Source organism: Dipodomys merriami, unplaced genomic scaffold, assembly GCF_024711535.1.
Source record: "Dipodomys merriami isolate MVZ:Mamm:240054 unplaced genomic scaffold, mDipMer1.0.p SCAF_22, whole genome shotgun sequence".
In the NCBI taxonomy this organism is placed as follows: domain Eukaryota; kingdom Metazoa; phylum Chordata; class Mammalia; order Rodentia; family Heteromyidae; genus Dipodomys; species Dipodomys merriami.
The window spans coordinates 15,032,632-15,055,563 of NW_027203604.1; the positions used below are offsets into that span (position 1 = coordinate 15,032,632).

The 22,932-nt window shown below is 47.4% G+C and overlaps 1 protein-coding gene across 2 annotated transcripts in view; it reads right to left on the minus strand.

Annotated features, from left to right (window-relative positions):
• The window catches only part of Mad1l1 (mitotic arrest deficient 1 like 1), a 313,118-nt gene that overhangs the window by 135,348 nt on the left and 154,838 nt on the right, over positions 1-22,932 (minus strand). For both annotated transcript variants that reach the window (XM_070033421.1, XM_070033422.1), the window contains exon 12: positions 5,085-5,225. In XM_070033421.1, coding sequence (XP_069889522.1) covers positions 5,085-5,225 — 141 coding nt within the window. The remainder of the gene's footprint in view (positions 1-5,084; positions 5,226-22,932) is intronic.

Genomic DNA, 22,932 nt, shown 5'->3' on the forward strand with positions numbered 1-22,932 from the left:
CCCTGACCCCAATGTTTTGGTCTTCTCTACCACTCAGCCCTGTGCCCATGTCTCCAGTACTTCTAGGTTTCAGGGTGCTGCACCCTGCTTTTCCCAGTGCCACCTTCTCATGTTCTTTATACAGGAGAGCAGTAGGCACTTACATTTGTGAGTGAATAAAGAACTAAGGAACAGACTGTGCCATCTGAGCCCCACGGAAGTAGAGAGGAAGGGAGAAGATGGAAAGGCCTAGTTTTCCTAAGCTGAAGTAGAAATTTTCTATATCTACTGCAATGTGAAATTAGGGTTTTCCACATATCACACAGCCAGCAGAACTGTAATCGGTTTTAATTAAATAAACTGGAAACAAATCAGGCCGATGTGTGGAATCAAGGTGCCATGCGCTCATATTTATAGCTCCATCGATAGGATCGAGACATCTGCTACGAACTTCCTCAGCCGCTTTATTAAGTGGAATAAATAAAATCTGTGCAAAATGGCACAGACCTTACCAGAGATGGGCCACTGGGATTCTCCCAGCAACATCTCCAGTTTGTTTTGCTGAAATGCTTTTGCTGCAGTCAAAGCAGACGGAGGAAGGTAAACAGGGAGATAAGATGGCACTGCGAAGGAGGAGGAATTCTAACTTGCTGCAGCCAGTCCTATAGCCCGTGCCTGCCCTGCTCCCAGGAGGGAGCACACAAGCTCACAGGAGAAGCCTGCCTACTGAGGAGGGAGAAGAGAGGAGCTTGAGGGTGAGGGATAGTGGAGAGAGAACAGAAGAAAGCAATCTGGAGACAGAAAAGGAGTACAGACAAATAGAGGGAAAGGGAAGAAGACTAGGGAAAAAAGTAAAATCGGTGAGGTGGGAGACAAGAGAGCACTGGGAACCACAGGACAAGGAGTGTTTATCCTTCTACCTGTTGTCCTGGAGTCCTCCTTCTAGACCAGGAATGAGAAACACCCAGCCCCAGTCATGTAAGGCCCACAAAGTCATTTGGTATGTGATAGGACAGATACATATGCTTTTCATTCGCTGCCTGTGACCGTCTACCTGTATTGGTAAATTTATATGGCACCTGCAATGATGTTATAAGTATCTATCCTTTGGCTAAAAAGAAGGTTCCTGGACCCTATTCTAGACCATGGTGGGGGCTGGGGGCGGCGGGGGGGGGAGGGGGCGGCGGTAATCTTCTATCCCTTGACAGTGAATCAGCTGTACAGCCTGCCCTGCATAGTGGAACATCTTCCCCAACACCCTTGGCCTCTCTGCCACACAGCAGAAGCTGCTGTGACTTAGAAGGTGCTCACATCTTGGTCACAAGAGATGCTCACTTGTCTGGGAGTCACTAAAGGATCTTCAAGAAGGACTTGTATTACTGTGTCAATAAAGATGCTCAACTAATAAACTCCTGGCAGGCAGCATGAAGTAGCTTTTAAAGCTCTCCAAGTGTGCACAGTTAAGAGAGCATCGAATATGTGAAATGTTACTGTTTAATAAGCAATGGAAAGCCCACTGCCAAAACCTCCCAGGTCTCTGGCCCAGAGCCTGCAGCCCAGGCCAGCATCCAGCCACTGTGGACTGTGGGGTCCGTTAGGGGCTGAGCCTCCCTGGCTGCTTAGTCCAACTCCTGCCTATTAGTACACTCTAAGCAGCCTCCTCGAACAGGACACATGCCCTCCCACTATTCCCATGGTCCCCAGGGCCAGGCCAGCTACAAGTGCAGTCCTCAGGCCCAGGGCAGGAAGTAGGTCTCTACACTGTGTAGCTCCCATGGCTGAGTAAGCATGTTCACCTAAGAGGGAAAGTATAGGGAGGACACCAAGGAAGGAACAGAGAAGTCTGCCAATTGTGGGTAGTGATGAGCCTGGCAGAGTGCTACCCTGGGACCCCTCTGGCCCCACACCAGTCTCCTAGGTGCTGCCCAGGTGGCTCCACCCTGCCAGCCCACCCCAGCCTACACCAGAGGCAGCACATTCCCCTTCTGCCCCTCGTGTCCAGCTTCACTCCCACCCACCCCTCACTGCACAGGGTGCTCCCTACCTTCTGATTCTATAGACATTGGGTCAGGGGCAGTCGGATGAGGAGGAAGAATGAGGAGGAAGATGGCATCCTTCTCCTTAGTATAGGCCCAAGACCGGGGAGAAGTCAAGAAGTCCTTGGAGATGAGCAAGAAAGTCAAGAAAAAGGATCAACTCCACGTTTCTCACACTCCCTCCACAGCAGACCGCCCCCTCCCCCCCTCCAGCAGTGGGGCTCTTATCGGCACCCAAAGCCAGGCCTTCCCAGGACTTGGCTGCTCCCAGCACCAGGCTGGCCTTCCCTGCACTGAGAAGTAAACTGTGGGCATTGCTGCTGCCACCTGGTGGAGGCAGAAGGCTCACAGCTTTCTACCCTGAAAGGATCCAGGGCACTGGGCAGGATTCTTTCCAGTCCTGTGGAGTCCAATGCTACTCCACTAAGGCTGAGGCTGCCACCCTGAGCTTTATTTACCTCCTCCCAGGTAGTAGCACACTGAGATGGGAAGGCTCCTGTTGAAGGTAATGAAGCCAGCCACTCAAGACAAGAACTCTTGGACCCACCCTCAAGGAGATGAGGCAGCAGGCCATGAAGCCACAGGTGATGACCGGCAGACAGGCCAGGAGGGGCAGAAGGACAGCAGAGAACCATCAGTAGGACTTTCTGCAATGTCTTGGTCCCAACACCCCTAGAGAGGTGGTGCAGATTAGGTCCAGAGAAGAAAGGTCAGAGGCACCAGCCTGCCTCCAGGAGAGCCTTCAGAGCATGCACCTCAGAGAAACAGACCTGATGGACCAGAAGAGGGAAGAAGCATCTCCTCAGTCCCTACCCTATGCCCACACTGGCCCCATGGAGCCCACAGTGATGGGAGGAACAGCAAGAATGGTGGTGGCAGTAGCTGGGCCCTCACTTACATTTTTCCTCCAACTCCAGGAGACAGACAAGAAAGGGAACAACCTGTAGTCTTCATGTCTCACCATAGAGAAGGGATTCCAACACACCCCCCTTAAGCAGGGTGGTGGCAAAGCCCCTGTGCAACAAGTATATCCTAATCAAGTTCTGATTACAGGGCAGACAGCAGAACATAAGGCACTGGCTGTGCCCAAGCTGCCAGGCTCATGCGAACCTGCATAGAGGGCATATGGCCAGCACAGACGGGACCTCTGTGAAAAATGCCAGGGACACACAAGGTGTCAGAGAGCCTTCCCTGCAAATCTCTCTTCATTAACATTTCATATGGAGCTAAGTGTGTAGTAATAAAATGGCTATTAGCGCACTTATATTTATGATGATTTCACTCACTGCAGCTGGAGTTAACCTTTCAGAGGGTCTGTGCACAGCAATTCTCAGCAGGCCCCAACGGGCCCCTCTCTGGCAGCTGGACACTGATGAGAAGTAGGAGGCTGCAGGTCAGCAAGGACCTCTGGAGTTCCCTTGCTCACAGGTTCACACTGCCAACAGTGCTGAGTGAGGGCTGCTCTCCAGGCAGGGAGGGGCACAGCAAAGCAACCAAAATGATGGTTTGGCTCCCGTGTAGCCTCAGTGTAAGCCAGAGGCAGAAAGGATGAGTGTAGCCCAGGCCCCCACTCCATCATGGAGCAGTGTTACCACATGCCAGGCACTTTCTTAGGCATTCAGGGACACTGCTCTCATACCCTGATCATAACAACCCAAGAACCAATGGCATGCAGCTCCTGGACCATTCCTTTATCTGAATCAAGTCTGCTTTCCACAACACAGCACCTGTTACCACATTAAGTAATGCATACTTGTTTATCAAATGTCTCCCTCACCCAACTCAGCACCAATGGACAGAAGCTCTGTCAGATGCTCTCTGGAAGGGGCTGGGTGGCATGTACTTACAACAATGGCTAACACTAGGAGCAACTGGTCATACAGCAAGCCTGGCTCTTCTGAGGATCACAGGCTGTCTCTTCACATCGGACATCAGAGGTGACCCCAAACTGGCTAACTGGGGAGTGGAGATAGCAGCCTAGATGGAATAACAGACCATGCTAGCATCTAATCAAAGAATACTAATACCACACAAAAGTGTTTGTGGGCCATACATGGACTGCAAAGCCGTGGACCCAGTGTACTCAGGGTGGGCAGAACAGCAGTGCACAGCCAGAATGCTGGGGCCTGCTGATCTATGCCCCATATCTTACCACATCCCTCAGCAGCTCAGGGACTCAGATACACCCCTGGGCCTCACCTTCCCTGAGGGCAAAATTACAACAGTGATGCAAGCAGCATAGCCCAACTCCATGCTCCTGCCTGCAGGGTGCAGTGAGTCTGATTGAACAACAGAAGCAACAAGCTCAGAGCTGAGCAGAATAGTACCAGCAGTGTCAGTGCGTGCGGCTGTGGCAGTTTCCTGGCAGCTAGGAAGCCCTGCTTTGTGCCCAGGATCCCACCACAATCTCTTTTCCCACAGTGGGGCAGGACAGGGAAGGGAAGGGCAGGAGCCTCTCCCTCTACGCTGAAAGTCATTTGAAGAAAGCCTTGGGGGCCTCCTTAGGCCCCAGCCTATTCAGCCAGCTAGGGAGGAACAGCATTATGGGTCTCTGACCAGCTGTCCCTAGTATATACTCTGATCATAGCTACAAATTGGACTGTGAAGCCTGATGGGCCTTAGGAGCAAATCACACTTTTCTAAAACAGAACTCTCCCTCTGCTCTCATGACACTAAAAAAAGACACAGACTTCAGGGAGCACCCACAAGATAATGAAAGAAAAGAGGATATAAGCTGCCCTTACTTAAGAGGACTGTAGAGCACCTGAAACCCCAGGACAGGGAAAGGCAAGAATAGACAGCAAGGAGAAACCACATGCAGCAGCCCAGCCCAAACCCCCTCTCCAAGTGCCAGTGAAGCTGCCCACAGAACTGTGGACCAGGCCCAGGACCACCTCAAAGTGACAAATCCATCTGGAGGCGTTGGCTTACAATAACTCCCCGCATCACAGGCCTGCTGGCAAAAGCTTCCGGGGATCCTCTGACAGCCCGGTAACATTACAAGATTTAAAGTGGCCTGACCAGGTGCACAAGTGCCCACCCTTCCCACAGCCCTGTGAGCAGACCCACCTCCATCTCTGTGCTGTGTGCATGCACCTTCTGCACCATGTCCTCGGCCTCACGCAGACGGCGTGTCAGCTGGGGTGAGTACTCAGCCTGCGTCAGCTCGCTGTCATAGGATCCCAGGATAGCCCGCATGCCGTCCCGCTCCTGTGGGTAAAAGGAGTGAAGGCAGAAGTAGGGAAGCAATGATGGAAATGGTTTGGAGGAATAGAGACAGGAGCTCAGGCTCTCTCATGGAGGCCCTTTCAGAACTCAAGATTCAGGGCTGTATTTCCCCACTGACAGCACCTGTCTCCAGAGCACCTGCTGGGGAGGGCCAGTGTTTGCAGCTTCCTGACTCTGTACCACCTGGGCCAGGTCCTAGGAGCCCACCCTGGCCTCAGTGCTCATTTTGACATACCAGGTTGGACACCCCTTGCTGTGACTTTCAACCACTAAATATTCAGGGGGGCAAGGAACAGCCAGGAGTCTGGAAGGTAAGACCCAGCTGAGCAGGGCTGCCACTACTAGTTCACAGGGAAAAGACACTGCTCAGCCCAATGCAAGCTCCCTGAGAGGCCAGAGTTCCCCTGGACAACCGTGGTCTCACTGATTTCTCTGTCCTCTGTCTGAACTAATGGATGATGAGTCACAATGCCACCCATCGTGTCCAGTACTCCAGCCTCCTCTCTTGGGACAGGCAAGGATCACAGGTGTCCTAGGGTGACAGACTGCAGAGTCAGGAGTAAATGCCATAACAGAGGTTCCTGTTCTTCTGTGACCCACTAGAAATGCTGACTGCAGGGGCCTGGGAGAGAAGACAGCTTCTTCCTGGCCAGCACTGAGTCACGCTTGCCTCGGACACTGGAGAGATCCTCCACATGGGTCTGAAGGGGAATGCCCTCTACAAGCCAGCAGGGAGGCCTGAGGAGAAGAGGAGCCCTGAGCTGCTCAGAGGCCACATAAAGAGCACAGCATCACTGAGAAAACTTCATCTGCACAGGGCTGCTCCCTGCCTTCTTGCCCTCCTAAATGGGATCTCAATGTACCTCAAATCACATGCCCACTGGGTTCTACTGCACCAGGTAGAGGGAACCCACCCCAGAAGAGTCAGGCCAGGGACCCCTCAGTTGCTCTGTCAGCTCCTAAGCTCAGGGGACGACCCAGCTGGGGCCAGTGAAGCCTTCCTCCAGAGGCCTAGGGGTAGGGGTTTGGCTTCTTTGCTTCCCACACACATGAATGGCCCTACAGATGCGCCACTGGTGTGCTTAGTGTCTCTGCCTGGGCTCTGATATTCAAGAGGCTAGCAGTAGGTATTCTGGGGGGCAGTGTTTGTGAGACCCTGAATCAAATTTCAGTTTTACAGAGGTGAGCTATCGAATCCCCTCATATCTCAGGTCCTCCAGGAGTAAGAGGAGTGTCACATAACAGCTGTGCAGATCAGTGACTGTCCAGATAGCATCCAGCAAGCAGACCTAGAAGCAACTGGTTGTCTTGCTGTTTTACACATAGAATGACAACTTTGCCCATGCTGGCAGGTACTAGTGGGCTATAGGCAGCCCTACACACTCCCCAACACAAACATTCTAAGCAAGGAGCTTGGGAAAAGGTAAGAACCAGCTCTGGCAGACCTTGTGGTGTCCTTGGCCAGCAGTGGCCCAGGTGAGAGCCGCAGTCTGCCTGCACCAGCACTGGCTCAAAGGGTAAATCATGGCCCAAAGGAAACCTGCGTACTCAGACCACCTGGAGTACCGCTCTCCTCAAAGTCCCTCCCCATGCAGCATTCTGTGTCTACATGTTGGGGCCCAATGATATTCCCCAGGACAGACCAGCCTAAAGGCTCAGTGACCACATCAACTATCCCACACTCCTGCTTCAGCTTCTCAAGTGTCCCTTCACTTGTGAGTGACAGTGAGGATTGCAGGGATGCTGAGAAGCCCTACCAGCCCTCTCCTGAGCCCATCACATGCACAGCCTCTGGCTACTGGGTCTGTGCTCTTTTCTCTCCAGAGCCAGGGACACAGTTGTCACCCCCGCATGGACTTCACAATTAGTTGATGACAAAAAATTCAATAAGTGAGAAATTAAAGTTACAAATCCAACTGCAACTGGCCACATATCTGGGGAAAATTTGTTTCCATGGAAGGTTTATGGAGTGTCATAATTTTATTGAAATCCTATATCTTCCCATTGACTTTTATCGTTTCAAGCTGGTTACCGGAGTTATCATTACCAGAGCGTCAATGCCGTGAGAGGCCGGGGCGGGGGATTTCCTTTCATAAACAAGCAGTAATTGTCTCCTTTATTGATCAATAAATCTCCAAAATGCTGCCCTTCACTAGGCTTCTCCTCTATTACATCTCCAGGCTAGCAACAGCTGGCACAGAAGAAAAATCTAAAACAAGAAGTTTGCTGTTTGTACCTTTTCAAGAAATGGTTTTGTCATTAGAGGAAGAGCAGGCACTGTGCTGGGTGATTTGGTAATGACTTTTTAATGACTAATTCCACTTGTGGTAAAGTTCGCCTGGTTTCCACTCAAGTGAATGCTGGCGATTAATCGCCGTGCAAACAGGCACCCAGGCTGTGCCGATGGAGCCTTAAAGGCTTGCTCGGGAAGTACAAAACAAAATGACATTTTCCATTGAGTGCTTCTCCTTGGGTACAGAACAGTCCTGTTTGTAAGCAATAAAATTTGTTTGTCATGTAATTAATGCCAACTAGGGAAGTGTTCCAGGACATTCTCACAGATTAAGAACGTTGCTGATGGCTAGGAGCCTCTGAAACTACGTAAGCCAGTGCATGGGTGTGTGTGTGGGGGGGGTCCCCATGCATGTGGTGAACAGTTGGCAAGGCTGCTTGCCCCAGGCAGAAAGAGATGGTTGCCTATCCTAGCCCTGTCAGTTCCAACATGAGGAAGCTAAGGGAGAAGAAATGAGTTGGTATGGTGAGGTGATGAAGAAAGGCAACCATCAAGCTGGGAAAGAATTCCAAGGTCAAGCTAGGCAGTGGTTTTCTAGATGGGAAACCAAGGCACAGAAGTACAGAGTTGTTACTGGGCATGGTGGGTCATACCTGTTATCTTAATATTCAGAAGGGAAGGCAGAATGATTGTAGTCTAGCTCTATATTGAAAAAGTGGTGAGAGACCCTATCTGTAAAAGAGACTAAGACCAGAAAGGAATGGAGGATGGCTCAAGTGGTAGAGCACCCGCCTAATAAACATGAGGTCCTAAATTCAATCCCCAATTCTGCCAGAAAGGCGGGGGGGGGGGGGGGGAGTGCCTAGAGTCACTTGTCCCAGACCCTGACATTCAAAACCATTGAGGTTCCTAACAAGGCTCCTCCTCCATCATCATCCCCATTCATGATGATAGACAGGCCCAGCCTGGCACAAGGCCAGCAGGGGCTATAGACAATCACCATGAGATAAGCAGAGCAAGCAGAGATGCAGGAATTAGTCAGCCTCACTCCCAGGAAGTTCTAAGAGTCCTGGGAAGGAGAGAACTTGGAGCCTAGGAGTAGTGTCCCTGGAGTCTGACACATAAACCCAACAAGACAAACACTGGGGCTGGGAGGGACCCACACTGTTGTTCCCAATCCATTTATATAAAACCAACCCTCAGCCTCACCTCTTACACCTCAGGAGTCTGGGACAGGGAATGAGAACAGGTGCCTATGGTAGTTCAGGAATTTTGTCTTAGCAAGGCCTCCACTGCTGAGCTTTTTTTGTGTCTTAGGGCCAGTCTGGAAGGCCTTTCACTGTAACAGAAGAGCCATATTCTTTTAGGTACAAAAACCCACTGACCACACTGCACACAGACCTAGCCACCTTTCCACTAGTCTTTCCTTGCAGAGACTGAGCCATCTCACCCACCATTCTTGACAGGCCTGGGCAAGGCCGAGAGGGTGCAACCTCTCAGGTTGTGCCTACGCAGCCTGTAGGTGAAGGGAAAACCACACATCCTAGCCCTTTTCTCTGGCAAAGGAAAAGGCTTGGGGCAGCCTGGCAGAGCTGCAGGTAGGAGGACAGCTTAGCAGAATCCAGATAAGAGAAAATTCCAGACAGGTGATAAAACCAAGAGCCAGCACAAGGAGATGTCATCTCCTGTACATGGCATATGTGTACAGAACAGTGTACAAGTCTGAATGTATGTGCATGTAATAAACCTTCACTGGGCTGAGTCCTGTACCTTCCTGCTCACACACAGGAGCAGGGGCAGCTGGTGGGCTTCGTTGAGCAATTGTGTTCTTGCTGCAGTCCCAGCAGGGCCTCCAGGACAGCTCTGTGTCATCACTCAGTGCTGCCAGAAGTTCCCATCACCATGGAAGTCCATCACTCATTATTTGTTCACCTGTGTGCACCCATTAAACCTGGGTCCAGCATGCAGGAGAACCCACAGAGCTCTGAGAAATGGGAATGTGGGAAAGGGTAATATAGACCTCAAGCAGAGGATTCAAGACAGGGCTGCAGCCTGAGCACTGGAGAGGCACTGGGCAGACTTAGGCAAGTGCAGTGACTTCACAGAGGTAAGAGCTATACTCAACCCCGTAGGGGCAACACGCAAAAGACCCTGGGGGAGAGCCACAAAAGATGATGGCAATCAGGATCCCCAAACTCCAAGTCCTTTACCATTGAGCTCTGTGTCTCTGTGTGTGCATGTGCATGCACACATACTCATGCTAAAGTCAAGACCTGTACTTTTGCTTAGCTTTTTCACTAAAGGCTGACATTCTACCAATTTAACCAAACACAACCCCATTTCCAGCTTTTTGCTGGTTAATTGGTTTTGTCTGCCTGAGATTTCCTCAGCCTCATATCTTAGGTCTGAGTCTCTTGGGTAGCTAGGATTATGGGTGTAAGCTACCACTGCCTGGCCCACTGGCTTTTGAGGACCACTTTGTGATCATGCTGGAGTCCCTCAAGAATAGAGAAACACCTGCCCTGGGCACATGGAGGCCAGAGACCACCACAACAGGATTGGGGAGCTACCACATTCACTGAGATAGCCAGAAAACCAGTATCTGGAGGGAGATGTCTCCTGTGAGGAACAGTCAGAGCCAGGTCTGCACTTCAGCTGTGTATGGGCTGAACAACAAGGTAGAAAGCAAAGGAGATAGCCCTAAGGAGTCAGGAATATTACAAGAGGTGTCAGCACAGGGTGGAGGACCAGTCTAGAACCTATCATACTGCAGCTACATGAAGTATTCATATCACAGAGACCGCCCAAGGCCAAATCCTGGCTGCCACTGACTTGTGTGATCTGGGGGGAAATAACTAGCCTATCTAAGTCTCGGGGTGCTTTAAATGTGCAGTGGAAATGCAAAATGTCCCCAGCTGTCCAAAAGTTGAAATACAGTCTTGTGTGTGAAGCTCTAGGCACCATGGCCTCATCTGGACAGGTACAGGCATTGCTGGTCTGCCCCTCTCCCTGCTGCTGCTTCTGTGACAAACATCCTTGCTGGGAGAGGACACAGAGCCCACACAGGTGCTCCAATCCCACTGCAAGCTTGGAGAGACCAGTGCTTGAAGGTATGTCCTAGAGCCCTCACCACTGGGAGAGTGGGCCCAGACAGGCAAAGCTGGGTGGTGGCTATGTGTAGAGGATCCCTCCCCAAATCTCACCCCCCGAACCCCCGCTTGGGCTTCCAGGCCAGAGGGAGCAGAGCTTGAGGGCAGCCAGGCAGTGCTTCCCTTGCCCTTCTCTCTGCAATCTTCCTCTTCCCTCCTCAGCCTGGTCTACCAAGGCTGACTCACTCCTGCCGCCCACTCCATCCCAGCTTCCCAGAGCTGTCTGAAAGGCCTCCATGGACTCCGTGGGATGCTCTCTGCGGGCTCTCCTCCAGCCCTTCCGCCGCCCCCATGGCCTCTCACTCACATCCCAACTCCTCCACTCTATATCACTCCACAAAGCTCCTTAGGAAAAGGAGATTATGATCACAAGTGACTGGAGATGACCACCCCTCCCCTGCTGAGGAGTTGCTCTGTCTAAAGCACTGTAAGAGTGCTGCAGGCTCTCCCTCTGCCTATGGCTACTCTCTCTCCATAGATGCAGGCAGGAAGGAGACCCACAGGATCCACTTCCCAGGTGGGGTGGAACAGGCTCCAGCCCCCCTGGCTTCACTGAGAACTAATGAGGACCTACAGACTAAAATGATAAGAGCAATCACCCACTCTGGGGACAGGGTTTAAGTCCTGCACTACCACAAATGGGAGAGACTGAGGCAGAGATCTGACCTCTCTGGACTCTTACTGTGCAAAACGGGGAATCCCCCCCTACCCCCCCCCACACATATACACGTTTACAGGACAAGCAGCACCAGTGAGCCCACAGCACGGCAGTGCCAACAAACAGGAAGTGCTAAAGGCTGGTCACAACCCCCAGCACCAGGGTCCCATACTGGCCCTTAATTTGTGCCTTGTTCTCACAACTGACTGTTTCAAAAAAAGTTTCCAAGGTGATTTTAACTGGCTGTTGACAATTTTGTGTGTGTGTGTGTGTGTGTGTGTGTGTGTGTTTATTGTTTGCTTTGAGGGGTTTTGAGATAAGATCTCACTATAGATCCTTGGTTGGCCGACAACTGTAATATACCTGCCTCAGCCTCCTAAATGCTGGGATTGCAGGTAGATACCACCATGCTCTGCTTCAGTTCCTCTGAACACTGGGCAGAACTTGGAAAGAGCTGTCCTTTGGCTTGTGCACAACGAAGGGACAGTATTCAGCAGTAGCCATGCATGATTTCAGCCAGTTGTTCACCTTGGAACTGTTCTCATAGTCAGATGGTGTCAAAACTTAGCTCTCTTGGGTTGGAGGTATGGCTCAAGTGGCACAGTGCCAGTTGTGAGCAACCAAAGCCAACCTCTCTGAATAGCTGGAAAGAAGTAGCAAGAGGTAGCCAACAATCCCCAGCTGTGGTAACTGGTTCACTGTCATTAACATTCACCCACTGTCTCTAGCACCCACTGTCCCCAATATTTACTGACTGTCCCCAACACTCACCCACAGTCCTCAAAACTCATCCACTATCCCTAACACTCAATCACTGTCCCCAAAACCAGTCCACTGTCCCCAACACTCATCCACCATCCTCAACACTCATCTATCGTCCTCAAAACTCATACACTGTTCCCAAAACTCATCCACTGTCCCCAACACTCATCCACTGTCCCCAACACTAATCCATTGCCCCCAACACTCATCCACTGTCCACAACACTCATCCACTGTCCCCATTACTCATCCACTGTCCCCATCACTCATTCACTGTCCACAACACTCATCCACTGCCCCCAACACTCATCCACTGTCCACAACACTCATCTACTGTTCCCAAAACTCATCCACTGTCCACAACACTCATCCACTGTTCCCAAAACTCATCCACTGTCCCCAACACTCATTCACTGCCCCCAACACTAATCCACTGTCCACAACACTCATCCACTGCCCCCAACACTCATCCACTGTCCACAACACTCATTCACTGTCCACAACACTCATCCACTGTCCACAACACTCATCCACTGTTCCCAAAACTCATCCACTGCCCCCAACACTCATCTACTGTCCTCAACACTCATCCACTGTCCCCAACACTCATTCACTGCCCCCGACACTAATCCATTGCCCCCAACACTAATCCACTGTCCACAACACTCATCCACTGCCCCCAACACTCATCCACTGTCCACAACACTCATCCACTGTCCCCAACACTCATCCACTGTCCACAACACTCATCCACTGTTCCCAAAACTCATCCACTGCCCCCAACACTCATCCACTGTCCCCAACACTCATCCACTGTCCCCATCACTCATCCACTGTCCCCAACACTCATCCACTGTCAACACTCATCCACTGTCCCCAACACTCATCCACTGTCCCCATCACTCATCCACTGTCAACACTCATCCATTGTCCCCAACACTCATCCACCGCCCCCAACACTCATCCACTGTCCCCAACACTCATCCACCGCCCCCAACACTAATCCATTGCCCCCAACACTCATCCACTGTCCCCAGCACTAATCCATTGCCCCCAACACTCATCCACTGGCCCCAGCACTAATCCACTGTCCCCAACACTCATCCACTGTCCCCAACACTCATCCACTGTCCCCAACACTCATCCACTGTCCTCAACACTCATCCGCTATCCCTTATCCTCATTCACTGTCCCTAACACTGGCCCACTGGCCCTAACATAAACCAGGCTCCTCTTCCATTCCTGTAAGTTCTAATGGGAAGTTTCTGTTAGGTCTGCAGAAGTTCAAAGGGGACTGTACATGGCTGGTCATGGAGCAACATGATACACTACATGCTAGCAATCAGTCCTGAGTCAAAGGACCAGTTCACTCTAGTTATACAGGAGAGATGGGCATGGCTCCTCCTTCTACTAGCCAGACTTATCAGGAGGCAGGGCCTCACAGGAAAGAGGCCAGCACAAGAGGCTGTGGGGCAGAGAGACACAGGAAGAACAACAGAGACATCCAGCTCCACTGAAAAGACAAGCAAAAGGCAGGAGAGACATTTATCACCAGAGAATAGAGAGATACAAACAAACTAAATTGTTTCATCATCAAACAGAGGACAATACATAAACATACGCTAGTCAGCCTTGAGGCTGGGTAGACAGGAAAACCACAAGTAGTAAGCTGAGAGCCTGTGAGCAGAAACTCACACTCATAATACATGGGAGCTAAAAACCCTCATTGGAAAATATCACAGTGTCTTAGCCCAGATTTGCATGCTAGCTAGAGGTAGGAGCACACATAGGTTCTTGCCAGGAAAGCAGGACTCAATATACCCATAAACCTCAAGACAAAGTTCTAAGAATATAAGCTCGTTGTCAAAGTTCACAGAACACAAATGAGAATAAAACTCACAGTACAGAAAATATGGATGAGTAGTATGTTCAGAGCAATAAAGAAAGAATTTAAGGCCAGCCACAGAATCTCAAACCTACAATCCTAGCTATTCAGAAGGCAGAGATAGGGAGGATCACAGTTTGTTCAAGATTAGCCCATGCAAACAAGTTCACAAGACCCTATGTTAAGGAACAAACAAATATGTGCTTGGTAACATGCCTGTCATCCTAGTTCTTTTTTTTTTTTTTTTTGTCGGTCGTGGGGCTTGAACTCTGGGCCTGAGCGCTGTCCCTCAGCTCTTCAGCTCAAGGCGAGCGCTCTACCACTTGAGCTACAGCGCCACTTCCGGTTTTCTGGTGGTTTATTAGAGATAGGAGTCTCACGGTCTCTCCTGCCCGGGCTGGCTTTGAACCGCGATCCTCAGATCTCAGCCTCCTGAGTAGCTAGGATTACAGGTGTGAGCCACCAGCGCCCGGCCTGTCATCCTAGTTCTATAGAAAACAAGTAGGAAGATCACAGTCCAGGCTATTCTAGGCATAAAACATGAGGCTCTATTCAAAAATTAACTAAAGCAAAAATTGCCAGGGCTGTGTGGCTCAAGTAAGCACCTACCTAGCAAGCATAGGGTCCCAAGTTTAAAGACAGAGACAGAGAGAGACAGAGAAACAAAGAGAGACAGAAACAGACAGGCAGGCAGGCAGACAGACAGACTGACTTTTATGTTAACAGGAATCAAAAGATACCATTAATAACAAGTAAATTTAAAAATGAACTAAATATAGGTAAACAAAGTAAAATTAGAATGATAATTTAAAAGTTATAGGCAAACAATTTGGATGTGGCTAAAGACAGATTCAGTAAACAGAAAGATAAACCTAAATAATTAACCAAAGAGAACAGCAAAAGACAAAGAGAAGGGAGATATGAAGGACTAAGAGATACACAGGCAGAATAAAAAGGTATGAAAAGTCTCCAATCAGCATCACAGAAAAACAACACAGGAAGTATGCAGTCATCAAGGAAGTGAAGATGGTTAATAATCTTCCAGAACTGACAAACCAATAGCAGCTTCAGATTTAGAAGCCACCACATATTCCAGACATGGGCTGGAATGAGGACATTTGATAGCGGAATGAGACTGTGGTTTTGCTGGGAGGGGGGAGATCTTGGAGAAAGCTCAGAACAACGGCAGACAGCTGACAGATCAGCAGTGGCAGTGGGAGTCAGGAGACAGTTGGAGAAGGCACCAGTCAATCATGTATACCAATATGTCTCCCTAGACAAGAGCAGAAAAAAGGGAAATGACCAGAGCAAAGATCTGAGAAACAAGAACACAGCAATCAGTGCATGTGCACCAATCCAAACACACCAAATTCATGAGATCAAAGCTTCACAGCTGATGAATGGCTCCCTGGAGTACTGATATGTAAAGAACTGTAAGAAACTAAAGTTCTTGCATACCTCTGAGGGTGTTAAACAAGTCAGAATGCACAAAGGGTATGACACTGGGAGTTGGATTGGTTGTTTTTTGGGGGGTAATGAGCCACTGGGGTTGAAATCAGGACTTTGTGTGTGCTAGGAATGTATTCTACCACTGAGCTACTTCTCCGGCCCTTTTGCTTATTTTGAGATAAGGCCTCATTTCCTGCCCAATCTGCCATACTATTTTATGCTTACACTGTAGTTGTGATGATAGGTGAACACCATCACACCCAGCTTCTTCCACTGAGATGGAGTCTCTCAAAGTGTTCTTTTTTTTTTTTTTTCCTAACTTAGCTTGGCCTCATACGGCAATACAATCCTCCCAATTTCAGCCTTCTGGGTAGCTAGGATTATAGTATTAGCCACTACCCTCAGCTGACAATGGGAGTATACCATTTGTCTCCACCAAAGCATAGCAGAAGTGTGGCTGCATGGGGCTATACCTCAAGGCAGGTGAGAGTGTAAACCAGCTGTCCATTTTTTTCATGTTTTCACCACTTTCCAACCTGTGATATATGTAATGATCTGCCCCCCCAAATTATAATTAAAATAAAATTGAGGAAAAAAGATGGTACCTAAATAGAAAGGGGGAAACACTTTGAGGAAGTCAGGAGGCTTAAGCTGTTCCATCCAGAGAGGGCATGTTACTTCATACTATGAAAACTGTATACAGAAAAACCACTAAGAGAATCAAAGGAGGAGGATTTTAAAAAACAAGAGAAACTCCAATAATCTCAAAATGAGGCAAGAAAATGGGAAAAGAGACAAAACATGGAAAATCAAAGTATAAACTAGGACAGAAATTCAAATCAGAAGAATTAACAATGTAAACAGAATAAACATCCCAATGAAAACACAAGGCTGCTCATAATGGGTAAGAAAAATGGCTTTTGTTTGCAGGCAACAAAACCACAGAGAAACTTGGAGACAAGTACAAGGAAGACAGCAACAAAAGCAAGCGGCTGTGTCAATATTTTACAAAATACAACTTAAGGCAAAAGGCTCACAGACAAAGGCCTGCCACATGACTGTCAAAAACTCCCTCACCAGAAGTGTGAGAGAATGCAATTCAGGCTCCATGAAGAAAGCAATCACCTATAGAGTGGCAGATGTCAGTGTATCGCTTAGAGTCACTGATGGATTGAGCGGGTACTGGGCAGTGAGAGGCAAACTTCTGAGCAATACAGTTAAATATTCTGACCTAAACTATTTGTACAGAACACCACCCCAAGTCACTCAGGGCGGCATGCAAATGCTGCAACATAAAACCTATCAAGGAAGATTTCAGGTGAAATAACACTTAGAAGGAACTTGACATGAAAATGATTAGGCTGAAAATCAGTTCCTAAAAGATCACTAAGAAGTCCAATACATCTGTGAATCTGGAAACATGTCAAGGAGCAATAGGTTAAGTCAGACATCATAAAAGAAACATGATACTATAAATGATAATGAATATACACTAAAACCAGTTTAGCACTTGCAAAAATCCTTAGAACGCTTTCTTCACTTATATTCAACAAAAGGTAATTTACTTATTTTTCTTTAACAAAAAAGGCTTAAAAAACCAAGAAATGGTCCAGGTCCATGCCCTGCACTGAGCATGCTGTCTGCAGGCTACTAGTCCTACAAGAGGCTCCAGTGCTCCCTATACACAGGCTCTACAACACGCTCCCTTGCACACATAAGCACATACAACCATAATGAGGTCATCAATAATTCATAAGGAAGCCCTCTAACTTACTGCCCAGCTAGAAAACCTACAAGCTGAAAATAGCTAGCTAGACAATTAACCTAAAAATGAGAGAAAAGAATAAAACAATTAAAGCAAAGAGAATTGGAATGAAATAAAAATCAGAACAAATGGGTGAAAGAGAAAAGACAAGCCAGGCACCGGTGGCTCAGGCCTGTAATCCTAGCTACTCAGGAGGCTGAGATCTGAGGATTGCAGTTCAAAGCCAGCCCAGGCAAGAAAGTCCCTGAGACTCTTATCTCCAATGAACTACCAGAAAACCAGAAGTGGCACTGTGGCTCAAGTAGTAGAGTTGCTCACCTTGAGCTGAAGGGCTCAGGGACAGTACCCAGGCCCATGACTAACGAAAGAAAGAAAGAAAGAAAGAAAGAAAGAAAGAAAGAAAGAAAGAAAGAAAGAAAGAAAGAAAGAAAGAAAGAAAGAAAGAAAGAAAGAAAGAAAGAAAGAAAGAAAGAAAGAAAGAAAGAAAGAAAGAAAGAAAGAAAGAAAGAAAAGACATGAAGATAGGTTAAGTCAATAAAAAGTTCCAGAACTAAAATGGAAAAAAAAGGAAAAACTGAGAATACAGTATCTATTTCGAAAAGATCTATTTAGAATAGAGTATCTAATTAGAAAAGGTGGAGCCATGTACAACACAGGAAGAATGGGAGAGAGGAGTGTACAAAATGTCACAAGCAAGAATGGCTAGAATTTTTCTAAATTTATGACAGGTCTAGAAAGCTCAGAGAACATAAGCAGGATACATCCTATTCACAATGCAGAAAATCAAAGTCAGGAATCCTGGAAGCTGGGGGGGGGGGGCAGTGCGGGGGGGTGGGGGGGAGTGCACCATACATATCAGAAAACAAGGGCAACACTGCACTTCTTGCCAGGAACAATGTAAGCCATAAGAAAGTGGAGGAAGTATTTAAGTACTGACAGAAAAGAAAGAACACAGCTACCAATCTTGGGTTCTATACCCAGCAAACATACCTGTCAAAAGCAAAGGAGAAATGAAGACTTCCTCTGACACACAGAAACCTGGGGCTTCGTTGCCAGCTATACACCTGCCCCACAAGAGGCTTCCAGAGAGGCAAAATGTAGCAACCATAGCCTTGGCACAATGCAGAGAAAGGGCAGCAGTGGATAAGGACCAAGTGGAGTTGAGACCAAGGTGTTGGCTCTCCTTATTCTTCACTCATCTAGCAGACAATTGTGCATGGCAGAAACAGTACCCACACATAGGACAATCAAAGTACTGAGTGCAGGATAAATGCTGACAGGGGCTGATATGCTCTGGGACTAGACCCAGCATTACCCACTGGCCCAGGGCTTTGAGCAGTCTTAAGTGTCTGTGGCAACAACTAAAACTGTTTCCAAAAGTTGTATGATTCATAATGCTAAGAGGAAACAAACTGAACCATAAGAAATGTTCAATTAAAAACAACACAACGAAAGGAAGATAAAGTAAAATAAAAGAGTGCCCAGATAAACAGTAACTAACACTGGTACCAAACAAACCTCATCAATGATCACGTTTAACAAGAACGATCTACACACTCTAATTAAAACACTGTCAGAGTGGATTTAAAAAGCAAGACATAATTGTATGTTGTCCATAAGAAACCAACTGTGAATAAAAAGAAACAACTATTAAAAGTGAAAAGAGATATAAATAGATCATGCTAACTTCATTCAAAAGAAGGCTGGGACCTGTCACTAGTGGCTCATGCCTGTAATCCTGGCTACTCAGAAAGCTGAGATCTGAGGTTTGCAGCTCAAAGCCAGTCTGGTAAGGGAAATCTGGAAGACTTTCTCTCCAATGAACTAGCAAAAAGTCTGGGTGAAAGCATGACTAAAGTGGTACAACGCCAGCTGAGAAAGTAAACAAGTACAAGGCCCTGAATTCAAACCTTGGTACAAGGGGGAATGGGAAGAGGCTGGCGTATTTCATTAATCTCAAGCAGAACAAGGCAACTCAGTAGAATATAGACAGGTACTATGTCATGTCTCCAGGAAGACATGACCCTCATCCATAGGACTCCACGTACAACAGTGTCAAGATACATTGGTACAAATGGATCAAACCGCAGAGACAGATGAACACTTGTACAGTGCAAACCTCAACTCTTCTCTATCACAAATGGACAGAGCCAAGCAGAAAATCAGTAAGGACACAGCTGAACCAAACAGTACCATTAATCAGTGGGGCTTAGCTGACAGTGACAGAGGGCTTCATCCCTCTCAGGCAGAGCACACATCCCCCTCAGGCTCACAGGGAAATCACAAGGCAGACCACAGTGGGGGGGCCGGACATAAAATGCACCCAGGCACATGGAGAAGAATGTGAATCCACACCCAGTCAGCACTCAGACCATCCCAACTTGTGCAGGAAATCAAAATGAAGATAAGTCAGAAAGCCCCAGAATAGTTGGAAATGAAGCAATTTACCTCCAATTAACACGTGTCCACAAAAGTTTTGAGAAGTCTAGCAATGATGACAAGCAACAAGAAGTAAAAAATACAAGTTATCAAAATGCATAAGATGCAACAACAGCAGGGCTTAGAGGGAAATTTTATAGCACTGGGTACATATTTTAGATTTGCAAAGATCCAAGAACAATCATCCAAACTTCCAGGTAGAAAATCATTCAAAGGGGTACAATACAAGGCACACAAGAAAAGAAATAAAAATCAGAGCTAGAGGCATGGCTAGCAAATATGGGGGCAATGAGTTCAAACCTAAAATAGAAAAAGAAAAAGAAAAAAAGAAGAATAGAAACGAGAAAAAAAAACACAACCCCAATACAAATGCTGTTACCCACAAAGCTCACTGAAGCCAAGGAGAACAAATTATATGAGTCACAACAGGGGAAGAGTTGATCCTCTGCTCACTGACAGGATGTGGGGGGGGGGCGGGGTGGGGGGGGTGGGGGGGAGACAACCCACAGTGAACAACTCTATGCTCTTTAGTGTAATAACTATAATGCCCTTCAATGGCACAAACAGAAAACTCACAGGATGAGGAAGAGACCATCCAAATGGGATTCTGGCTGGCCCCCCAAGTGCCTAGAACCTCTGTCCTTGGAATTCCCACTGGGTGGAGTGGAAAGTCGCTTGTAGGGAACCCCTGCCACTGCTTTGAAGTGACTGTAGCCTGGGGTTCAGCCAGATGGAACAGCCTGTGTCAATTATTAAGCTTCCCAGAAAGAAACAGGCTTATAAGGTATTACTGGTGAATTCTACCAAATAGTCTATCAAGTCACTATCTGATCTCCTCAGAAAACAAAAGCAGTTTTTCTGTATGACACTGTATGACAGATACACAACAGAACATTTGTCAAAACTCAGAACTAGCTGGCACACTAGTTGTGTGGCACACAACTGTAGTCACAGTTACTCAGGAGGCTGGGGTAGAAGGATCACTGGAATCCAGGAGATAGATGAAGGTCAGCTTGGGGAACATAGTAAGATCTTGTCTTTAAAATAAAACAAAGGTTTCAGCTGGGTCTGTAATCCTAGCTACTCAGGAGGTTGAGATCTGAGGACTGTGGTTCAAAGCCAGCCCAGGCAGAAAAGTCACCATGAAACACTTATCTCTTTAAACCATTCAAAAACTGGAAGTGGCATTGTGTCTCAAGTGGTAGAGTGCTACTCTTTAGCACAAAGAGGCTTAGGGACAGTGCCCAGGCTATGAGTTCAAGTCCTACAACTGACAAAAACAACAACAAAATAAAAAACAACAACAACAAATACGGTACAGAGGGGTTACAATTACATGGGCAAGATAATGAGTACATTTCTTTTCTTATCAAGCATTGTAGTCTCCTCCTTTGTTTCCCCTTCCCATCCCTTCCCATCCTCCCCCCACCCCCCCACCTAAACCTCACCCCTCAAAGTTGTAAAGTTCGTTTTCGACATAACAACTTATACATCTCATTGTTGTAATGGGTCCACCTGTATCCCTATTTAAACGATTTGTTTTTTCCCTTCCCCTCTACAAATTATACCACATCAAATACAGTGAAAGCAGGGGTTATACTGTGGAGGAGGGACATACAAAGCAACAAAGAAATAATCTTATAAATGTGTTAGAAACAATCACATGAAAGAAACAACAACAACAAAGGTTTTAAAAAGCACTAAAGAACTATACCACACAAAGAATAAGTGCTAATGTAAAGGATGGACTGTAGTTAGGGACCAGGTGTCAATACTGGCTTATTAGCTATAACAAATGTGCCATAGTAAAGAACATAAGATGTTAATGCAAAAAGCTAAGTGAATATAAATAAAAATAACATCTTTCAAACCTCCAAGCATAGGTGCACAACACTTCACATAATAGACTACAGTGAGTAAAGCAGAAGCAGAAGCAAGGGTTTTAAGGCTCTTGCCTGGAAGACACATACTAATTTTTACTAGACATTGACAAATACCCTATTATTTATTTATTTATTTATTTATTTATTTATTTTGGGTTGTTTGTGGGCCTGAACTCTGGGCCTGGGCACTGTCCCTCAGCTCTTCAGTTCAAGGGTAGCACTCTACTACTTGAGCCACAGGGCCACTTCCAGCTTTTTCTGTTTGTGTGGTGCTGAGGAATCAAATCCAGGGCCTCAAGCATGCAAGGCAAGCACTCTACCACTGAGCCACCTCCCCAGCCCAAAAATAGTCTATCTTATAACCACCAGGATACCTACTAAAAATTATATGAGTGTTCACAGTTCCTAACATAAGAATAAGGAGATGATATACTGTCAGGCCCTGGTGGTTCTTGCTTGTAATCATAGGTACTTGATGTAGAGTAGCTACAATCCTGAGAATGAAGGGATTGAGGTTGAGGACAGCCCGGCAGAAAAGTCCATGACCCATTCTTAAACTATAGCTTGTCACAGTGGTGTGCATATGCCAAACCAAGCTACATGCTATAAATATGCTCTCCAAGAACCACTGGCGTCACATCATACACGAAAATAAAGAATTGTCTCAGCAAGGCAAAATTTACTTCTGCAGAAGGGTGTGCCATCAGCCAAAAATCTGCCAAGCAAGCACAGAGAGCAGGCAGTCGGCTACAGTATTTATTCTTAATGCAGCAGGCCATGCCCCTCTGCTCAGATTGGTTGAGCCCAGGTTCATAATCTGCTCACAACTGGCTAGTTTGAATAGGGTAAAATGTATTTACATAAGGTGATTTTGAAATAAGATTAACAGTTCACAAGTAATCTCAAAACATACCTACACCCTCTGCTATTTCTAGAGTGAGTCTTAATTCTCTGTTGAAAAGAAACCAGTTTAAGATAAAACCTTCAAAAATCCTTTCTTATCCCAAAGCAGTTCCTCTTTTCCTTAACAAGAGCCAAGCCACCAGGCCAAAGAAGGAACTTTTTAGCAACACACTTGGATAGAAAAGACAGTTTTTCTCACACGTGGTAGACTGAGATTGGGAGGATCTCAGTTCCAGACTAGCCCAGGCAGAAAAGTCCACAAGACTTCACCTCCTCAGAGGGAAGGTGTACACAGTTGAATCACATCTACAGATCCTAGTAATTTAGAGAAAGCCTAAAGTAGGCAGATCCCTTCTCAATAATAACAAGCATAGCCGGGCGCTGGTGGCTCACGCCTGTAATCCTAGCTACTCAGGAGGCTGAGATCTGAGGATCGCGGTTCAAAGCCAGCCCGGGCAGGAAAGACCGTGAGACTCCTATCTCCAATAAAACCACCAGAAAACCGGAAGTGGCGCTGTAGCTCAAGTGGTAGAGCGCTAGCCTTGAGCTGAAGAGCTGAGGGAC